We start from the raw sequence: 22,980 nt of genomic DNA, 5'->3' as shown, positions 1-22,980 counted from the left end.
AAACTTAAGTTGGTCCGCTGTTATTATTCTAAAAAGTCTCTTCCCAGAAGTAGATGATCATTTTTATATACAGTATCACATCTTGGAGTAATGCATACTATGAAGTACCTAAAAAAATATTGTATGATACTGTTTTGTTTAGAAATAGCTTCTCTTATTGTTCAGACTAAGCAACCAGTTGGATTGGACTAAAAGGAATGCTATATATTCACATTAACTTCTCAGTATGTGGGTTAATTGACATTCAAAGATTTTGAATGTCAGTGCCCGGATTTTTTTCCACAAAAATGAGACTCGCATATTCTACCATTTATCTCAGATGGTCTTCCTAAAATGTTTTTCTATAACACAGTGGTTCTCAACCTGTGGGTCGGGACCCCTTTTGGGGTCGAACGACCATTTCACGGGGGTCGCCAAACAAGGCTGTCCGCCATTTTTTCCCCCTTTTCTTTGGCCACACCCCTGGCACCTGGTGATGTATAAGTGGTTGGGGGTCACCACAACATGGGGAACTGTATTATGGGGTCGCGGCATTAGAAAGGTTGAGAACCACTGCTATAACAGCATTGGAAGTGGATAATTGACGGAGGTTGCTGAAATCAGGGAAAGTCCTGGTGATGATTTAATATTCCCCCCCCCATATAATTAAGGATAGTATAAAGTGGGAGGCTGTGTTGAAAATGTATTCATTCACCTAGACTCCTTCTGGATTCAGGGAGTTAATAAATCATATAAATAAGCAACAAACTGTTGAAATCCTTTTGATTTAATCCCACATTCAAGGCTTTGGAAGAAATGAATAAATGAAAGTTTCATAGCCAAATATTTACTCCCACTTATTGTAGGTGGAAATAGCATGAAAATGTATAAGAATTTTATATTCTCAACAAGGGCCTTTTATAGAAGTGGTTCAAATGCAGAGAGGAATGAAACAGGATTATATTTTGACATGCTTTTATTTATTAGGGCTATGCAATGATTTGAATTTGATTTTGAACCATGCACTGGAACAAGTGGGAATATGAACACAGCATGTATCTGTGACTCATTAAAACAGCTGCCTCTTTTCCAGGGAACACGTGTCTGCTGCAGAGACTTTCTGAACTTTACTTGATCTGAATGCATTGCACTATCATCATATACAGACCTATCATGTCACTTCTCCATATTTGGTAATATATATTTAGTTGTCCTATCCACAACTGATGTGGAAAATCTCTCTCTTTCATCTGATAGATATAGAAGAGTTTTATTAGAAAGTGAAGGTAAAGGAAGGGGGAAATTATTATTTTTGGTGGAAAATGAATAATAATGAGACTGAATAAGCGGGCATCTATAAGTATCTTGAGTTTTCTTTTTTCAGCATCACAAAAAGGAGACACCTGTATTGTTTAGCTGAAAATACCATAGGAAGGTAACACTACTAGGACCAAAAATGAGAAAGTTTCATGGTGGAATATTGAATTATATTTATAAATTAGCTCCATTTATTTTTAAATATATGTATCTTACCTATGATGTTCATTTGGCAGGATGGGGTTCTTTCAATGTATTATGATATGCACAGTATGTTTCTTGCGTAATTCAGGTATATATTAATAAAAATATTTAAAAATGAGCTTTGTGACAATAAAAATAGCAATTAGCAATCCTATACATATCTAGTCAGAAGAAATATTAAGTTCGCTAGGATTTATTCCTTGGTTAGTCGATAGGAATAAATAAGTGCTAGGTTAGTGTAAAGAATACTTAGGGCTTATACAAATTAGCCAACCCTGTTCAGGCATTCACTCCACAATCAATTTACTTTCAAAAATTGTACTAAACTTCAATAACACAGCTAGTCTTTGTTTAGTGACTGACTCATTTAGCAGTCATTTGCAGTTACAACTAGATCATAAGCACAATTGTGTTTTCATTTAGTGACTTTTTGCTTAAGTACCAAGTTGCCAATCCCAATTGTGTTTGCTAAATGAGAACTACTGGCAATACAACTATAACAGTAATAAAATTATACAGAGTTGTAACTATGCAACCATTAATACAACCATTAATACAAACATACCTGTCCCATCAGGTCCAGCAGGAGGGGCATGTTGCTGATTCTCATCAATCAAAGAGCTTTGTTTGGCAGGGCCCAGGAGGAGAACCATTTCTGCCACAGCACCTGACCTTTGGAATATATGACTGTCCCGATATATAGCTCTTTTATTGGGGAGCAAGGTGAAAAATAAGGCCTCCTTGAAGTCAAGCTTGACTTCAAGGATATGTTGGTCTATTCTCTTGGTAACAATAAATTCGTCTCTGCTTTCTTCTGGGGTACAGGTCAAAATAGCCTATAGCTTTAATATTTCCTGGTAACATCCCACAAAATACTAAACTGAAGTATTTAACTTCTGAGCCTAGAGAAAGTTAATCAAATGCTACAACCCAATTTACTTTTAGAGAGCAGGGAAGATAATGACCTAGATCTAAATGTCCATATAGTCGCAGTCAGCAAGGACTCTTAATAAAATAGTAAGGGAGATCTTAGTCATTTTTATTATGATTTGCAGAATGGTCAGAGGTGATAATGCATTTTTTTACCGATTGGGCGGGCACAAAGAGCCTCTTGTCTCTTTAAGCACTAAAAGATGCGGCTAGAAATGTGTTAATTGAAAAGAGATTGCTGTACCAACTGCTGATAAATTATGCATGTCAAAAGTGGTCTCTCCATAATGTCTTTCCATAATCATGGGGAAAAATATGTGCTATGGAAGGGAATCTATTGCAATTTTATTAGTCAATAGAAAGGCAGACTCTCTCACATCATTACCCCAGAACTTTAATCTTCCCCTTTCTATGTGTATATTTTTCTCCTCAACGGTGTATTTGTTCCTTATTTCTCACTTTTAAAATAACACATGTTGCCTGGGAAATTCTGGGTGTTGACATCCATGAATTTTAAAGTTGCTGAGGTTGAGAAACATTGTTATAAAAATACCAGTGATATGATGGCGTCATATTCACCCCGAGGGGAAATCAAACAGAAGGCGAAATTTGTATGTGAAATTTGTATTATGTTGCCTGTTTTAACAGTTGATATGTCCTCCATTGGCCAAAGGTGCAGCAGTAGTTTCCAGATTTGACCATTATGGTCAATCATTATATAGAAGTTATGCTTTGTGCTACCAGGCCTTGTATTTTCAGCTTTTGTCTTGGAGGACTAAGTAGGAAAACCTAGGGCAACGGACTGGGAGCTAGCATCCCCAAAGGACAGCTATTACAAGGAATTTATAGCCAGCATTTTCAAGCATTTTTCATGCATAGGCTTACCTTTTATTCTACTAGTATAGCATTGTGGAGTGTGTGGGTTTCCACAGGATTGGTGCTTCTGTTTAACATATACATGAAACTGCTGGATGAGATTATCCGTAGCCACAGGATGAGGAATCATCAATATTGTTGATGATATTCAACTCTACTTCTCCACCCCTCCACCAAAATGAGCCTTGATGAGCTGTTGATGTCGTGCCCTCTGCCTGGAGACTGTAAAGAAAGGTCTGAATGGAGAACAACAGGCTTCCATGAACTCTGGAAAGACTGAATGACTTTGGCTTTTATGGCTTCCTGAATCTGAGCCTTTACTATCTTTGGCACTAGATAGGGTATCACTATCACCTATAAACTAGGGTGCAACTTGGGGGTCCTCCTGGATTCATGAGTCTTGGTTGATGAGCAGGTGGCAAACATGACAATGAGGACCTTTGTGTTGTGCATCAGATGCCCCCATTCCTGGATGGTGAGGCTCTGCTCAGGTACTCTTATTCTGGTCAGCTCCTAAACAGACTACTGAAATGTGTTCTACATGGAGTTGCCCTTCAAGGGTATCCAGAAGCTCCAGCTGGTGCAAAATACAGCAGCACAGGCAGTTATCTGTGCCTCTAGGATGTGTTACACTTCTTTTCTGTGTGCTACATTCATTACCAATTTACTTCATGGGCCAATTCAAAGTGGTTTTAAAGTCCTACATGGCATGTGGCTGGGTTATCTGAGGGAACCATCTCTTCCATATTACATCTACCCATCTCAGGCATGTTGTGGAGCTTGTCTACTAAAGAATACTATCTGATGGGACCAAAATGAGTCTTTTCTGTAGCAGCACCCACCCTTTGGGACATCATCCCTCCTGAGATGAGGCTAGCTTCAAACCTTATGGCTTTCCAGAAAGCTTTTAAAATACTTTTTTTATTATCAAACCTGGGAACCTTCTGATAGCAGGGAACCCACACAATGGCTACATCATGCATAACAATTCTGATTTTGACCCTCTCATCCCCTTTCTTTTAACCATTTGTTTGAATTGGTTTTTATTTGATTGAAAGTGTACCAGAGGGAACAATTAGCAAAATTTGTGAAGTGCAGTGGCTTTATGCCAGGCAGTGTGCAAAGAAAATTCTTGTCTTCCACAGCTTATGGAGAAATGTATAAATACAAGAAGGAAAGTGTAATAATATAGTGCACCCTGCCTTCCTCTGTAATGTGGAAAAAACCATGATGTTTTTCTTTTACTTCTATTTCCCCCTAGAATTAAAACAACTGAGAAATAATGTCCTTTCCATTTTAGATTGCAGGAAGAATGTTGCCTATTTCAGCAATCCTATATGTAATTCAGAACTCAGAAGGCTGGCATGTGAAGGGGAAAAAGTAGGCTGTTACATCCTACTTTCCTATCAGTATGAAATTGATGGCTCTGTAGTAGTTGGGATACTATTTTGAAATAGCTCTGAATAAACTCATTCAACCCCCGTGTTTACATATTCAAATATTTGTTTCTTCTTCCTTTTTTGCCTTTGCATTGTCGTTTCTTTAAAAAAAAATACACTTTCCACACAGAAAGTTTTACAAATTGCTCATATTTCCAGTAATATGGATTTCAAAACGGAAATTTTCTGTGCTTACAATATTTTATTTCCATGATTAAAAAAATGGCAGAGTTGGCACAGTTTGCAGGGACCTACTTAGAATATAGTGGCAATTCTCAACGACAGTTTACTCTCTGTATCTTTTGCAGAAATTAGACATCACACAATTTTATCTGTAGGCCAGCACTTCCACCATACCCAAACATTTATTTCTCCAAAACTATTGCTAATGACGACAAATATTTGTTTTACTTCAGGAAGGATTTAACAGTTCCAACACATTTACTCTTCTAATACTGTACCAAAAGAAAGAAGAGATGTACCTCCAATATTGTACATAATAGTATATACAAAGTACAGGCTTCTTGTTTTGCTTTTTGACAGGAAAATATATACACCGCATGTAGAGATTGGTGTAGAAGAACAATTGAAAATTGTTTTTAAAATAAAAAAATATTTCATTCCAAACCCATTATAGCTGCAATTAATTAAAAATGCATTGCGTGGACTCAAATCTGACTTCACAGAATTAGATTTTAACACAAAAACTGAAAATTGCTTCACTGTGCAACTGAACTGTGTTACATACAGTAGAATAAAGACAGTGCTGCCCTTCTTTTTTCAAATACATTTGCTTCAGCATTTGCTGGCTTTTGGCTACATGGATTTCAGTCTGTCTTTTCCATTACCTGTTTGTATTTTAAATATATTGCTCTAACATTTTGGCACTCACAGAGCCCAATCCATGAGGCTCTCTGTGGGCAGATTACTCCCTCCTACTTCCAGAGACAGTGTGATTGAGCAGCAAAAGTCCTTTTAAAAAATTATTAGAATGCTGCTACAATAATGAAGATAATTTTCACTTCACTTGTTTAGAAGCAAAAATGGCCCCAAAGATATATATATATATATATATATAGATATATTTAAATATACAATCTGTTCTTGCAGTGTTAAATTGTTTTAAAAAACTATCTCAAAAGTTTAAATATTTTTCCATCCCATGCTTGCATGATCACCTAAGATGGAAACATTGATTAAATATTTTTTCCCTTTCCACTTAAGCAGGTGAATTGGAAGAGTTGTTAACGTTCTTAAAAGCAGCTACTGCTCATGCATAGTTATTTGTGTGCTACGCAGCAGAGAAAAAGTAGGTTATTTCTCCATGCCTTGTGCTGTCTGAGCAGGATTTCAGATTGGCTGACATTGGAAACATTTCTGAGCTGAGCTGTAAGCAATATAGAATGCTTGCTGTGAATAGTTGTGGGAGATTATTCAGCACCATGTTCATGCCAACACTGGGAAAATAACTCCCTAAATTCTCTTCGAGAAATTACAGCTTAAGGCCACCTCTTGATATTTTGTAGGTTGCAAATCTGACTGAGGACTCATAATCAGGACAACTAGCTTCTTTTCTTCCTGCTTCTTAAAAATGTTTATTAAACTTATGTAGTTACTGAAAGCCATCTTAAACTGTACATTGCTTTCTAGAAAAGGTTCAGTGGAAATCAATTTTAGCCTTGAAAGGTTTTCAGTCCTTTTGGGTTATGGTCTATTTAGAAAATAAACACATTGGCTATTAAGGAGTTTGCTTGCATCTATCATGCTCAGATGCTTTCTGGAATCAAGAACAAATCAGAACTTGGAAACTGGCGACTTCAGAATTTACTGTTTTTTTAAGTTAGTGTCAGGCCTCAGCAATCAAGCCTTTCTCTTGAAACTATTCAGAAAGCTGGGGATACCCACCAAAGCAAAAGAAATATAAAAGTAGAGCTTTGCCTTTCTGGTATAATCCAAAAGGAGAATAAAATTCAAGCAAATACACTAATCCTTCCTCAACTCCCTTCCTCAGATAGCAGAGAAAAGTAGGAAGGATGATGGTAATTAAGGAAAGGGCTTGGCTGTCTTCCACTACATTCTGATTAGCCTAGAGAAGATAATCCTGGCTAGCTGGGACAAGGATTAAGATCAGTTGTGAAATAAAAACTCTCAAGTTAGAAGAGTTTCAAGTAGACAGATAAAAGTTTTTGCAGCTCTGAATCTGATATGCAGCCACGATCCCATAGGAAAAATCAGTCTTTTAGGGAGTCAACAGTTATTCTAGGGCCTCATTGTAAGTTGCCTATTGTTGAAGGGTCAAAACTGGAAAGGTTCTTGCCGGTTCTTCTCTCCATGTCAGGGGAAAGTCTATTATCTCAACAGAACAATGTTCAAATGAAGAACTGTAGAGTAGTAAGAAAAACTATGATGTTTCATGCTCATAGTACCAGCATTTTCCACATTATCAGTGGCAAAAAGAGTATTATTTTAGTGTTCAGAATTCTGCTCAGAAAACTAACAGCTAGCTGTCCTTCTTTCAAATGTCTGCTTAGATTACTTTCATATATTTATCAAATGATATTTTCATACAAGACATACAAGACATTACTTAAAAAGCATGGTTCCCATTATCAACATTTGGCTTTAAAATTCAGGAAGATTTTAACTAAAAAAGAGCAAACCTATGAATAAAATTCCAGTTCCATGACACATTTTATGGGCAACTTGTGTTGTAAAAACTGGATAATCCTATGTTTGCTTTGCAGGGAATCTTACTAAACTTATTTTCTTTGCAGGGAATCTTACTAAACTTGTTTTCTAATTTTAACTGAATTTGGCTACAAAATATGATAAATATAATGCATTTGCGGACATCTTATATTGAGAATGATTTGTTACATATTACACAGATTAATTACAGTAGCTAAAAGGGGTTATTAATACGTCTAGTCATAAAAGTTTCTGTATCACTGCTTAATTTAGATTACATTGCTTATTGCATGACTTTGTTCATAGTAGCAGCCAAGAACAATGAAAGTTCTTGGCTGAAAGTTCTGTACTTCATCTGTTCCTGCTAGTAAAAGACATTCCAGATATAAGTTGCCACTAAATATACTGATGGATACAGACAAAAGAAACATTTTAATGTGCCATCCTAATCCTTTCTGGCCATTAGCATCGAAGTTAGAATTGTTCCAGTTTCTTTTAAGAAGTCTTCTCTTCTATCCTCTGAAAGACATCAGTACTTTCTTCTGTGTGTAAGCAGAAACAGGAACTTCTAAGTATCTTAAACATTTCACTAAAGTAGAATGATAGAAACCCATGACTATTAAATAACATACAATCAATGAAGGTTTGTCATGTCAATGTGGCCCAACTTAATTATATCTCTTTCTGCAATACTTTGCTCATCACGTATCTGGGGAAAGTACTTTACTTTTGAAAATGCAGCAGAAGCTGTTCCCATGTCACCCACAGATTTTAAGATAGGTTATTTAAGTATTTATATATGCAATATAAATCTCCATGTACACTTAGATTCCAGTTGAGGGACATTTAATTGCATGTAAGGTGAGAATTCTGTCAGTGGGGGGGGGGGAGAGCAAGAAAGAGAGGGAGGGAGGGAGAGAGGGAAAACATATACCCAAAGGATAGTTAAATAGACAAAAATTGCCAACTACTACCTGCATTAAAAACACTCTTAATGCACACACACATACACACAACCCTGTTGGGTAACTTGAAGCTTTCCAGGGGTACAAAGCATAGTATAAACCTAGGAAAAATGAAGCGTTATATACTTGAGTTATTTTGATTAACAAGGTTGCCCATCACCTTGCAAAATAATATATACCTATTCATAACATGTGCTAAGGCTTTTCATGTGCTCTTAATGAAAGGGACATGTTCAGTAAACATTGGGATTTATTAATATCAGTGCTCCAGGAGAGACATAATGCTGATTCTTCCCTCTGGCCACCACAGGCAAAAAACCCTTCTGTCTTAAAAATTGGCAGCAATAGTGTAAGCTTTAAAAAAAAGTACTGTAAAATATCCAGTAGCTTTGCCTGAGTGAAACATAATAGGAAGAAAGGCGTTCTGACTAATCCTGAGAGTTAATTATCAGACTGCAGTACTCAAGTCTAAAAATTCAAGATGTAGAGGAAATATGCACACAGAAACAGGGAGAAAATGATCTCCCAAATCCACATGGTTTAATTTTATCACTGAGATTGTGAGGCCTTTTATAAGCAATTAAATATCCAAGCATTTGAAAAAAGTAGGAAAATCAAAAGAAAAGATCAGTTTAAATAATAGCCATAATCTGAAAAGAACAGTCAATTTGTGCACAGAATTTTTTTTTTTTTTAAAAAAAACCTGTAACTATAATCATAAGAAAAACAGACTGGAATTTGAAACCTAGAGCATAAAACAAACACATTTCAGTTTGTTATCTCAGCATCAGTTGACAAAACTGTGATAAAATCCACTTTAATTCAGAATCCCTTTGGAGAAAATAAATCAGCACATAAACTTATCCTGATGCTTTTCAGTGTGCAGTCTCTTTTGTTTTTAGGATGATGCTATCTGGAATCGGAATTTATTTTCCAATAAATGAAAACAAAAGTCTGTGTCATTTGTTGGAATTTGGAACCACTATAATCCATCATATAAAATATCATATTAAGCTGATTCATTGGAACATCGGTGGAATACTTGAATAAAGGGTAATCTATCCCAGAAATATGGTACATACTGGACATATATCTGACTCAAGACAGTTTTGATTTTCTTAAATTTAGGCTGCCAATTATATCTCAAACACATAGCACACTGAATCAAAAAAGATAGGGAGGGTGACAGAGAATGAGAAAACCAGAAAATGAACTGTAATAGCTTGTTTTAAATGTTAACTTATTTTTTCAGTTTATCTGCTGAGTCCCCATGAAAAAATTGAAATCTCATTCTGAAATATTTGGGTTCCCTTATGTTCTGGAAGCACCATGGAAGTATATACAGTAAATAGGAAGTGTTTTATACGTGTGAGATTTTCTCTCTCCCATAAGATTAGTTTAACTTTAAATGAACATATAGGTCTGTATATAAATATGCCTCATCAGCCCAGGACTAGGCTTTCCAGGCACATTTCATAAGGATTTTCAACCTAGGACTGAAAACACTGAACCTAGTGTTTGAGAATGGGTATGCCTGGAAAGAGATGGAAGAGAGTGGACAGTTAATACATCTTGTCACAATATTGAGGACTGTAGTCATGCGCAAAACCCACTTAGCCAGTGGCAACAAAAACATCCAAAATAACTAACACCTTATTTTTTTCCCTGTAGTGGTTGAAGCAAGAAAATCCTTTCTACCAATTTCCAAGTCATGTGGTCATTGAAATGTCTCCCAGTGACCAGACACTTGAACAAGGCATTGATTAGTTACCAGTAATAAGCTAATTAATTGTGCCTTTCCCTCACTGATTTCACAAGGATCTCAGGCTTTCTGTCTCAGGTTACACAGACTTTTGACATCCTAGTAAATGCCAATGGTGGTGTAATGTGAGGCTTAATTAGCTGGATCTTTCTTGGCGGGAATATTCCTGGCACCAGTAACTTATGAACTAATCTTTAGCAGAAGTTCAATACTAATTAAATAGAAATTGTAAGGTCTCCTTAACAGAGTTCACTAAGCTGAAACAAAAATGCTGTATTCACAGTAGGGTTTTCAGTTTTACACAGTACAAGACTTGTCAGTAGACTGTTGAGAAGCTGAGGCAACTGCAGCGCTTGAGGAATTTGTTTTGGGGAAAACTGCTGGCTTTGGCCTGGTGGCTGGAGGTTTGACCTGGACAGCCATTCTGACAGATTTTGCTGGCCTGAAGGCACAGGGAATGTCGCTTGCCGTGCTGGCACTCCGCTGAAAGGCTGGTTCAGGGTCCTTGAGGATTTGAGTATGCAAAGGGCTGGAAGGCTCAGAGGTGGGTGCAACTACAGGGGACATTTTCAGTGGCTCCAGCGTATCAAGAACAACATCTGGTGTGTGTTTCACATTGCTTTGCCTTTCCAGCTCTCGCAACTCATTCAGAGCAGAATTCATAGTAGCTTCAATATCCTGGAAAAAAAAAAGTTGGATATGACTATTAGAAGCTGGGTTGATCAATTATCTATAGTGAATAAGAAATATGAAGCAAAATGGACAGTGGTAGACTCAAAGGCATGGAAAGACTTGGAGCCAAAATTGATCTCCTTGGCAAGACTAGTATCATCCTTGCCTTGAAACTAGAAAACTGCTAATAATATCTAAAAACCTGTTCCTAGCGTTTTAGATGGCAGACAGCTTATTTCACTATGCAAGTTTTCATATAATTTATATGTGAGCTATTTTCTCTGAACTTCATCAACATTCGCTGTCTCATTTTTTTAATCCTTGAAACTAAAGCTCAGAAAAAGAGTTATTCTGATTCTAAAGGATGATGATTTTTAAATGGAAGCTTTTTTTTTTTAAAAAAAGCTCTTGATTGGTAAAACTACTGCAGCAAAAAATCTTGAGCAGATTATAACAGAAGTCAAAAGGGCATACTGATCTATATTTTCCTCAAATCTGTTTCCTCAATCTATAAAACAGCAGAAATTACCCACATTTTGAGTATTTTCTATCCATTCCTTTGGTATACCAAGCTGAACCTTGAGAGTGGTGAAATTCCTGAAAAGAATGGAAACATGCTTAGCTGCATGCTAGCTTCATGGTTAATGAGTGGTATTCCACTTTGCATCTGGAGCATGGCATATCTCAGCATCTCCTCATTGATGCTACATATTTTATGGTATTTTAAGCATCTATAAGCTCTGGAGATGTATGAAAAATGTTGCTCATATGACACTTGTTTCTTTATGTAGATAATGCAAGAGACAAGTACGGTAATGTGTCAGGCCAATCTCTTGTTTCATTTTTAAGCCTAAAATTTTACTTAGCGTTTCAGCTATAGATGTGGGCTTCATTGGCATAATAGATTTTTGGACAGCTGAAATGATTTAACATTTCCATGACTCACACTTTGGCTACAACATTTAAGTTTCCTCATAGATATTTTAAAAGGCACTCGGGAAGGTAAATCAGTCCAGGAGGAGAAAAAGGAGGAACAAAGACAGTAACCCAATGCCTTTGACTTCAGTCTGAAAAGATTTTTAAAGCAAAATACAGATCTCTGAGAGATAGTGGTGTCAGATGAAAGATGAGTATCTTGCAGAGTTTGAAATCAGACCTGGGAGGATATGAAAGGGCAGTTATAATTTAATGTAACCCTTTTTAGTTTTATTGATCGGATTCCCTTATGGAAACAATGAATTACATTTTGGCAGAAAAAGGATAAAAGCAGATTTTAATTGAAAGCAAAAAGATATAAGCCATTACAAACTTTGTAAATAGATATCAAAGCAATGATATCCAAGTAAATGGCAAGGATAAAACACATTAATGAAGAAGAGAACCATAACAGGTATTACCAATTAGATTACAAAACAGGAAATATAGACTCTTGTCCAGGTTGGTAAAAACCCAGCCATAACATCTACCTAATTTTTGGACAACATCATAGAATCAGAAATGATGTTAATATTAAATTAAGCCTATAATTACATGTTTTTGTAATAAGTAATATAAGAATACATGATTAATATAAGGTTATATCCCACTGGTCATCTGTTTATATCTTTTGCATTTCAACATAACTGGATAAGAATAACAAGCAAGACCTTCTTATATTTAGATTCTACCCCTCGAGAATGGCACAAGACTCTACTTGCATCTAGCTGATCTCAAAAAAAAAACAAAAAAACAAAACAAAAAAAAACCTAAGTAAGGTCAGAACTGGTTAGCACCTGGATGAGAGACCTCAAGGAAAGCCCATGGTTGTTGGCCATATTGGGAAGTTGGGAAAACATTCTGAAAGAATGCTAAGCCACTTTAATACTGTTGCAAAGAAATTATATGAATATCCTTCAGAATTTGCTTGAAGCTACAAAATTAGGCAGGAAAAACAATGACATGAATCAGCTACAGAAGGAATTAAAGGCTACAGCTCAGCCAATTAAATATAAGAACTGCTACCATCCTAAAACCTTTTTTTCTGTGTGCTGCTATTTAGAATATGACAACATTATGACTTTTCCCCTCAATTCCAGTATAATTTCAGTTTTGGAATGCCTTGCTTTGTACTACAATATTCTCAGTTTTTTAACAGACCTATCACATATTGGAAAAGGAAAAACTGGCCAAAGCTGAAGAAGAAACAATAGTGAAAACCTATTGTCTATGTGTAGTACACTGTTGTTGATGGATACTGGGAGGTTTTTTTAAAAATTCCATCTGCTTTAGTATGGCTTATTTCTAATGTCTTTAAAATGTGGGCAGAGCTGCTAAAAAGAACTAATCAAACAAAATTGAATACAAGGGTCCTCCTGCTGAACTTAAGATTTTAAAGCATATTTATATTGGCTTGTATCTCATGCTGGAGTACTTTAACCAGAATGCCGCACTATCGACCTTTTAATGAAAGCAATACATGAACAGTGAAGAGAAGGAGAGCCCCATGTTTGTGCATGTTTTAAGGCAGGCTTCACCATTCAGCTTGGGAGAAAGTTCCAGCTAAGAGACAAGATATTTTCCTGTGTGGGCTTGGTTTAAATGTCTCAGCATCCATATCCGGTCACAGCTGTGTATACACACATGCAGGGAATACCAGCCCATATTTCTGCCAACAGAAACAAAGAGAGCCGCTTTGTTCAAAGGATAGCTTCTTATCACAGACACTGAGAAACACAAAAAAGAATTAGAAAAGTCCTAAAAAACAAGGCAGGTGGCTGGTCTTCTTGATGTCTTCTCCTGTGTCTCTTCAACATCTAACCAGTTAAGCACACACAGAATTGACTACAGTTTGAAAACAATGACAAAGAAAGCCCTATTTTTCTAACATTTTGTGCTCAAGAGATTAAAATGCTGTTGGTAGAAAAGATGCTGGAATCTTAAAAAGCATCTTTTTTTAGGAAGTGGCTCAGATTCCATAAGGTTCTTGCAAATATTTTTCCAGATGATTTATGAGAAGTAAAATGTCATAGTAAAGCTTTATGAATAATAACTGTGGTCAGAAAGCCACAGATTGAAGAAATAAATCAAATCTTAATTCAGACAGCTATTCTACAAAATAAGAGGAACTTATTTTGAGTGATTATGATGCTAATGTGGATTTTGTTTCCTTTCTGTTGGTCTTATTAGGACTTCCCTTTATTAGCTGCAGAAAACTAAAGAAAGGATGTAAAAAATTTCAGATCTATTTACATATAAGGTAGATTATATAAGACGTGATAAGAGATGGTCTTTGATTATATAGGTTAAAATCCAATTAACAAACATACGCTATGTAAACATAAGATTTTCTGAATCTGTTTATAGGTAACTACAATTCCATGCTGTCAAATGTTTGGGCGATATAAGGAGAAAGAACTGATTTTCTATTTATTGGTGCTACTTTAGTTAAAGGGAACATGAATATCTGGCCAGTTCCCTCAATAGTATTGACTATGAAAACTTTTTGTGTTATATTACATATAACAGAGAACAAATTTTTAGCATTTGGGTTCACCTCCAGAAACAAAATAAGCTTCTCCCAAAGTTTAGGGAGTTACAAAGTTCTCAATAAAATATGTATGTCTGTATTTAATGGAGATGCTTTTCAATACAGAATATGGGTCTTTTTCAGCCTCCTTGAATCTGTGAATATTGATCCTACACAGACAAAATGTAGTAACTGTTTCATGCTTTTGGGATTGATTAAACATGCAGCAATCACAAACTGAGCTGATGTTTTAGAAGTGAAAAACAGACTTTCAATTTTTTTAAAAAATTGTAAAATATTCAGATTTGAATTTGAAATTCAAAATCAAAGGTTACCTCATAATTCAAAACTTGACTTGTTTTGATCACCTCTAAGGGGACGTTTCCTGATCTGAAGCAAATACTGAAGCAAAATATACATTATTGACATCAAATAACACTTGTTGCCCACATCAAAATATTCAGAGAATATCTGGAAAATATTTTGAGTATTCTATGAAGGTAATGGATATCAACATCAAACTCACGAAAGAGATTTTTAAATGATTGCAGGAGATGAAAGAATCAATTTGGTACCCTTTGAAGGTTACCCTGGCCTAGAATTTCATTACCTGTGCAATGACTTCAGGATCCATGGGCCGGTGGTTGTTAAAGCTCTTTGATCTTCCTGCAGTCACGTTCTTCCGGATATGGGGGCTATCTATCCTATTCTTCAGGGAGGCATGCCTACTGAGAGAATTGAGACTCCCATGGCCACTGATGGAGCATGCATCTGGGACTGGTGCATCCTTTGGGAGGCTTTGGCTCATAATGGGCTGTGAGGAAGGACGAGCACTGGCTATAGCTCCAGGTGGTGTGGGTTCCCCCAGTGAGCTGGGTAATCCATGGCTGTCACTCTGACGGAATGCTCTTCGTATACTCCCTGACTCGGGCTTCTTTCTTTGTCTGTCATTATAAAAGCAACACAAAAACATATTTTTCAAACAACATGGATAGAAATAACTTCTAGACAAAGGAAATGTCAGAAAGAAAAGAAAGTTGCTCAATAAGCATTCTGCAGAAACAACTACTTTAATTGTTAATACTAGTTGTAACATCCAGCCAGTTGTGTATTAATTAGAACGGAATATGAACTAAAGTAGCTGGGGCCACTGGCACCGGCTATGGGCAGTAATATATGGAGGTCATGGATTCTTAAAATTTTAAATTAGTTTTTCACCACTAAGCTTGGCGTGTGATTTAGAATCTGCAAGCTTCCCTTCTTTGAACTAAGGAGGAGGAAAAAAGTAATTATACATTTTGCTCTGATTTCTTTGAAATGATGAGTTACAAATTATAATTGTAGTAATTATTTATAAACAAAATGTGGATTTCAACAGCAGATTTCAGCATTTGTGGCAATTTAAAGTATTCATCTCAGTAGAATGCCTTGACAACAAATGCTGAAATAACAAATGGTCAAAAGATAAATTGAGATTCCTTCAAGATCTGAATGTGATGCTCCATCAGCTCAACATATCAAGGCAATTCAGGAATTCTTCAATTTTTAAAAACATCGTATGAAGAAGATGGATAGTCACAAGATGAGAATGGATTATGTCAAAAGCATGTGTAAGTATTTAAATTTCCAATTGTTCAGACTTTGGAACTTTCCATTTTGAGAGTGAAATAGCTGTTCTGAGTGTAAAAAGAAAATATTTCACTGTTGTTGAAATATTTTAAATTCAAAACAGTTCCATTCTTAGTTCAAACACTTTTTTCCATTCAATACATTTCTAGAATGCTTTCAGAATCTTTGCATTTCAAACACCTGTTTCACATTCAAACTCGGACATTTCAAAATGGATGGAGTAATATTTCATTTGCAGAACAGGTTGAATGTGCAACTTTTGCAGATCCATATTGTGTTGCATGTAGTAAGAAACAGAAACTTTATCTAATCAAAACTTATTTTTATATTTTGGTATTTAAATAAAAAGCAATACTAGATACGAATTGCTATATCATATAATCATGTGAACTGTGCTAAAGAAATCTCTTCCCTATGCGGAACCCTTATAATAAATCAAAGATTTTATTTCTGAACATGTGAGTTTACAAAAGCTAATCCTGGGAAAGTTATATAAAAGGAAATCAAAGAACACAGGCCATTAAGAAAATAATGTGAGTCCTTCTTTGACCATGATGGGAGACAGTGAGAACACAGAATAAAGCAAGTGGCGTGGTAAATTTTCCAGTGCTAAAAAGTGAACCCTAAGTACTTGAAAAATTAAATCTGATCAACATTATAGATTTGGAGATCATAATAGCACCTGATTATTTTCACTTCACAAGAAATAGTATTTTTTTCCTAACCAATGGACCATTTTTATGCTATAAAGAAATGCTGATATAGCTTACTTATTGATATTTGCAAGATAAATATCAGCCACATGGCTGCCACTTGGACAATTTGAACCAGCTCTGGCTGTCACTTTTTCTTCAGGTGGCTCAGAATTTATTTCTACTTCAGATTTTGGGCTTGATCTTTCAGACATTCCATCCTCACTAGGAAAGAAAGAAAAAAAGAACATACAACAACTCTATGTTATATCCTCAAGCTGCACTATTAGAGTATAAAACATAGGTGCCACAGACATTTTTTCAACACAATTCTTTTGCTTCCCATTATATTATCTCCTTTTACTCCCTTGCTTAAAGGGATCCTTCCTTAGAGTAGCCAAAAAGCAGTTTGAAAAACTATCAAGGAAGATTTTATTGATAAATTCAGAAACATAAAACATAGAACCAATGTTCACAAGACTCTACATGAATGAATGAAAAACATTTCAATGAATAATCTTCAAAAATAATGTTAAATTGATTCCTGCACAGCAGTAAGAAATAACATACGTGTCCTGGACAACAATGTACTGATGAGGGATCAAACCATCAATGCCATTGTGACGGCCTTCCCACCAGTCGTCAGAAGCCCGGTGATAAAGCAGGAGGGACGCCCCCTTTTTAAAAGACAGCTCACGTGCGGTTCTGCCCGAGTAGTCAAATTTGGCTATTGCTTCAATGGGTTCACATTCTACAACAAAATGAGAAAATTTGAATTTGTACACAGTATCTGTGTGTGCGCTCACACAAGTTTATGCACAATGTCCTATAGCCTCCAAATAAAGACATTAACAGAAGCACAATTTTATAACCCAGTGACCATTTTATAATCAGCTAGGTACCATCAACTTTAAAAAGGGGAAAAGTAATGTAAATAAGCAAAATTAATATTGGCAGCTAACAGACTGACACCAGATGTTGAGGGCAAATACAGCAAAGGTAATGCATGTCACCCCTTCTCTCCACTTATTTCAGCAGCTTTCCAGTGTGTCCTTTCCCACAGACCATCCAATTTCCCAAACTTGGCAGCACCTTCCCTTCCTTTTATTTCCTCAAACGCTGCTTCCACCAATGTGCTGGTCTATGCTTCTTTCTTTATTACAATGATCTAAGGAGTATGGAACAGACTCAGTGTAACAATGGCCCATGAGTCCATGTCCCCATAAAAGTCTTGCAGGGTTTCTCTTTTTTCTCTCTTCCTGTACATTTGCCAATATCCTTGACTTTTCCTCTTCTTACCCTCCTGAACAATTTCTGTTCACTACCTGTATCTACAACAAAACACTCCTCATTTTGTTCTGTCACATACAAAATGTCTGTTTTGATTAAGGTTCAAACCATCCCAAAACAGTTGTTCCATGCACAAAACACTGTGCACAAAAGGTTCTGCACCTCTTTAACTAAAACACTTATAAATTTAATACCAATGTCCAGTATGTTAAATATTTGTTGCCATCGGATAAAATGTGTGAATCTAAAAAATTTGCTAATTGCTCAATAGCAGTGGAAGGAAAAGAGCTTTATTGCAAAAGGAATATAATGAAATCAATTTCCCTTACAGCTTATTTTTCAGGATTCATAATGCTGTTTTTCAGGTTTTGTGCAATATCCACAATAATGTTCTTCCAAGATGATATTTCAATATTTCATTCCAAATATGAGAAAAAATGGGACTGTGAAGAATCTATCAGACACAACTTACCATCATCACTTGTATGGTGTTCAATAGTTATATCCTGAGTGGCATCTTCTGTAGAGACAGTCTCTCCATGGGGGCTTTCACTGCAGAAAAAGAAATGCACAGAAAGTTAGACTTATGGCTGCAATCTTTATCGTAACCACATCATTAAAATGGTATGTGGTACTTCAGGTATCACTTTTTCACCTAACATTATCTTATCTTTACTTAGTTCTGGTTTGAAAAGCAATGTTGAATAAAGCTGTATATTATCAAGTACTTCAAACTAAATATGCTCATAGTTGAGGGACTGATCATTTTTCTCTTTGATTTTATTTCTGAATGGGAAAAGAAGCTCCTTCGTGACACCAGAGGGTAGAGACGAAATGCTTCAGATAGCAAGAACGTACCCTTTTGTGATATCCTGAAATAAGTGAGGTAGATGGTGAAGAATATTATCTACACTAGCAATAATGATCTCGTGGATTTGCCTTCGTCTGAGCCAAATCATTGATCCAAGTATCTCAGCATGATCTCTTTTTTATGGCTGGTGAAAAAAGTTTTTCTCTATCAATGATGCCTGATAATTTAAAATTTAAATATAAATCTGTGGCATATGAGCTCTGTTGGTAAATTTTAATTTCTCTAACATTTTGCTGAAACATATTTCGAATATGAAATGTTGGAGGCAAGGATCTTCAGTTCAATATTGCTTTAACTCAGAAAAAAATATTTGTTAACCTAAGGTTCTGATAATTCTATGAGGATCCAGCTATTTCAGGGAGTGCTCCCCCATCTCCTCGCTGAATTCTTTTGTAGTTAATGGAAGGAGATAGAGAGAGAAAATCAAATGCAGAGGTCCCATGGCAAAATGCCAAGTTCAAGTGGCATTTTGCCAAGTCTATCTGTCTTGCAATGATTTTGCTATATAGTAAATATAGTTTTCTTTCTGTAATATCAACATAAGTCCAAGCGCTCAGAAATAATTTGCTATGGAAAGGCAAGTAAATACTTCAATTATGTTGGCTCACCTATCAATCTCTCTCCCCAAACATAACAATAAAAAAATGTCTGTTTTCAAACCGCCTGGTATGTAGGTATGTATGCATGCTGTGTTGTTGTATTGTATTGTATTGTACTGTACTGTACTGTATTTCATTTTTTAACCACCCATCTCTCTCAGAATAGCTTTCACCTTCTATTTTTCAGCAAGCTATTAAAACAAAAACAAAAACCTAAAGTCCCAAAATCACATGTGAAAATAGAGGATACTTGGTACAAATTTGAAAAAGAGAGAGGTTAAAAGGATAATAAAAGTGTAATAGATGCCATCAGTATGATTCAAGATTCTGTTAATACTGAGGTAAAAGACCAAAGACCAAAACCAAAGGCCTTTTTTTTCATACTGGGGTGGATTAGATATTATCACAGTCAAAGCTTTGGTGATCAGTGTTTCTCATCCAATTGAGCAGATAAAGGCAGAAGTACTCAATCTTTTCCAGTACATTCCCTGTCTTAGTACTAAGGCGGAAAAGCAAGCTTGTTGTTAATCAATCATAGATAACAAAGATCAGCCCTTTTCCACTGTGCAATGTCCTGTATTTCTTATGATTGACTCACATGCTGGCATGTGGGTCTTTCTTGGTTAAGCAGTTATGAAGATGGGGAGGCTTAGGCATTCCTCCCACATTTCATTCCAACTCCCTTCTCTTTGTGAAAGAGCTTGTTTGTGTTGTTCTAGTGATGTGCACCAGAAATAGGGTCAGAAGCATGCTATGGTGAATGTCTGTATTGCAGAGGAAAAGAAAGCAGGACTCTGATATAGAAATGTTTCTGTGTGCTGCACTATTTCTACTCTGGAACAGATCAACTTTATATTTTACAAGGATAAGAATGAGAGAACTGATATTTTCAAAAATCTCAATAAATAGCAGATATAAGTCCATGATCTAGTAACAAAATACGTTTTTATCCTTTATGCAAATGTCAAAATAAAAGTTGTTAAGGTCACTCAATTCCAAGAAGACTGTGTGGTCTAGTATAAGTCCAATACATAGATTAAAAACACATTAAAAACCACATAATTGCCTAGACAATTCCTTTTTTCATTTTTTAAAAAAGCCAAATGGATACAATATCTTAAAGCTCCCCAAATCTTAGGCACCAATATCTCCTTTAATCTTTATAAAATTAAGCTGATTTTCTCTGTTTTTAAGAGGTTTAAAGGGCAAGGCTACTTAGAGTTGATTGATTGGAGTGGTCTCTAAGCCATATAACAATAAAAAAAGGATGGCTTAAGATTTTGCAGTATTTCAGGCACCTATTTTGCCCCTTTGCTGTGGGAATCAAAAATGTTGGTCTCCACACTCTATTTCTGGGTGATTTCACCAATCATGTACCTTGGGAGGTAAAAGCAAAATCAAAAGATACCATCATTATAAATTGATTTTTTCATTAATCAACTTATAGTAATATACTTCTTACTGTACTGTTAGACATTTTTGTTAGCTATTTTTAATAAAAGTGTATTTATTAGTGTTTGTACACACATTTAATAAAATTTAATCACAATTACTGCATAGAAACTCACAAAATATTAGCTGCCCTCCAAATCTGCACCTTAAATTATATTAGATTATGAATACATAATACATACATAATGTTTCTATATTTTCCAAGGAAGAATAAAATATATAAAACTAGTAACTGAAATTTCATAATTAATTTTAAATAAAGTATATAATTAAAATGTAATACATGCAGTGGAGAAAAAATTACACTTCAAGTTGACATTTTATTGAAAAATGCTCCCTTTCTCTAAAAATATATTTTCTTTCTTACATGACCATTTATTTATATGCTGATATGGGAGATATGGAAGAATAACAAACAGAAATTACCATACAAGTGAAAAAATGTGGGGTTTTTTTGTTCAAAGCAAATTTGTTTAGCTATTACCAGACTCCTGCTGCAAAGCTATGAAATCCAAGTAGTGTTGAATTTATGAGGTATCACAGATGGTGACCAGTTACTAAAGTTGATGATTCTCCAAACTCAATTACTTTGCACACAAGAAATTTCCTGAATTTCTTAATCTTTGAAGAAAGAATTGTAGAATGTGTTCATGTGATTAAGCTTCCTTCTAGAAACATAGTAGTCTTTCCTATTATCTTAAAGCTGTGTTGGGTAACTACACACTTGTATCCTGGCATTATGGACATTACAACTTCCTCAGAGACTAAACCCACCATTTTCAGAAGATTTTCAGAATCAAAATGTTCAGTACAATTTGTTCTGAAAGTGTTGAGTAAGTGCATAAAGTTGCCATGTTTATGGATATCTGTGCCACCTGGAAAAAATGGCTAAGTGATATTAGTACCACCCTCCAAGTGAAAGAAATTAACGCTATGTAATCTAAAATGCAGGAAAAAAGACAAAACTACAGTGTGAAAAGATCTTTCATAATCAGAGTTAAAATACTGCTTGTGAACTGGCTTAATTTAGCTGCTTATCTTCAACAATTACTTTTTGTGTATCTAGCTTAAGAAGTTTTAATAAAGAATTAGCTCAAACTTTGTATTTCTCACTTAGGAATCATATATAACTTTGCTTTTAATCTTCAGGTAAAATTGGTGGATTTAGCAGGGCCATAATTATGAATTCAGCAAACTACTAATCTGAAAAATCTCTAGAAATACTCCTTGCTGTTCTTTCTGTACTCCTCCCTCGCCTGAGGAGTAGACACAAACCTCAGATTCTACACTATTTCTTAATCTTCTTATCATATGGAAAAATAAACACTGAAAATTAGAAGCTCTCTCCTGCTTCAAGTAGCATCGGATCTAGTAGTCCCAGCTGGATGCTTTGGTCTACTTAATGATACAGCACATACTATAGAGGCAAAAGAATTACAACTCAAAAAATGGTAACCCTGCTGTGAGTGCTAATCACTGAATGGTTTAGGGAAGACCAAAGAAATTTAGAATCCACAAACATATCAGCAGCAATATAATTGCAAGGCAGTAGGCTGGGAGTTGGAGAATACATGTTTCATCAGCACAGGGAAGAAGTGAAAGGTTTGTTTTAGCTCCTTAAAATAAGCACTCCTACATTTGGCAGCCAGTAAGACTCACTGTAAGAAGATGGGTTTTCCTTAACATTAACTTCATGGTCCCAAGAAGCACATTGCTTCTCAAGAATTCCTTGATCTACTGTTGAAAAAGAGTTATTCAGGGAAGGTTTTGAAAGGTCTCTCAATGATTTGGACTTGTGATTCATCCAATTTTGACATATTAAGATTCAGTGCCTCATTTCTCTCTCGTAGCTGTTACTTCTTTTGGATAACTGTTACTTCTTTTTTTGTGGGGAGCAAACATACTACATCCAAGATCTTACAAATGTAAATTAAGCAGAACATAAACCATGGAGAATAATGGAAATTAAATTGCTTTTGAAACTACCAATTAGAGAGACTCAGCTTGCAAAAAACACACAAAAATATTAAATATTTTATATTGGCCTCCAATTTTTTTTTCCAAAATTGTATTTTATTTTCTTAAAATAGTATATACAGGTAAATGTCAA

The 22,980-nt window shown here is 35.5% G+C and overlaps 1 protein-coding gene across 5 annotated transcripts in view; it reads right to left on the bottom strand.

The window, feature by feature from the left end:
* Positions 1 to 4,879: 4,879 nt before the first annotated feature.
* SRGAP2 (SLIT-ROBO Rho GTPase activating protein 2) overlaps positions 4,880 to 22,980 on the bottom strand; it is a 79,151-nt gene continuing 61,050 nt past the window's right edge. For all 5 annotated transcript variants that reach the window (XM_039320055.1, XM_039320058.1, XM_039320057.1 and 2 more), the window contains exons 15-19: positions 18,421 to 18,500; positions 17,229 to 17,409; positions 16,737 to 16,883; positions 14,948 to 15,281; positions 4,880 to 10,838 (exon numbers count right to left, since the gene is read on the bottom strand). In XM_039320055.1, the coding sequence (XP_039175989.1) occupies positions 10,458 to 10,838; positions 14,948 to 15,281; positions 16,737 to 16,883; positions 17,229 to 17,409; positions 18,421 to 18,500 (1,123 nt within the window). In that variant the 3' untranslated portion in view covers positions 4,880 to 10,457. The remainder of the gene's footprint in view (positions 10,839 to 14,947; positions 15,282 to 16,736; positions 16,884 to 17,228; positions 17,410 to 18,420; positions 18,501 to 22,980) is intronic.

Source organism: Crotalus tigris, unplaced genomic scaffold (genome assembly GCF_016545835.1).
Source record: "Crotalus tigris isolate CLP2741 ecotype Arizona unplaced genomic scaffold, ASM1654583v1 scf7180000023618.1514416, whole genome shotgun sequence".
NCBI classification, from domain to species: Eukaryota; Metazoa; Chordata; class Lepidosauria; order Squamata; family Viperidae; genus Crotalus; species Crotalus tigris.
The sequence above is the reverse complement of the archived record's forward strand: the minus strand, read 5'-3'. Positions and strand labels throughout refer to the sequence as shown.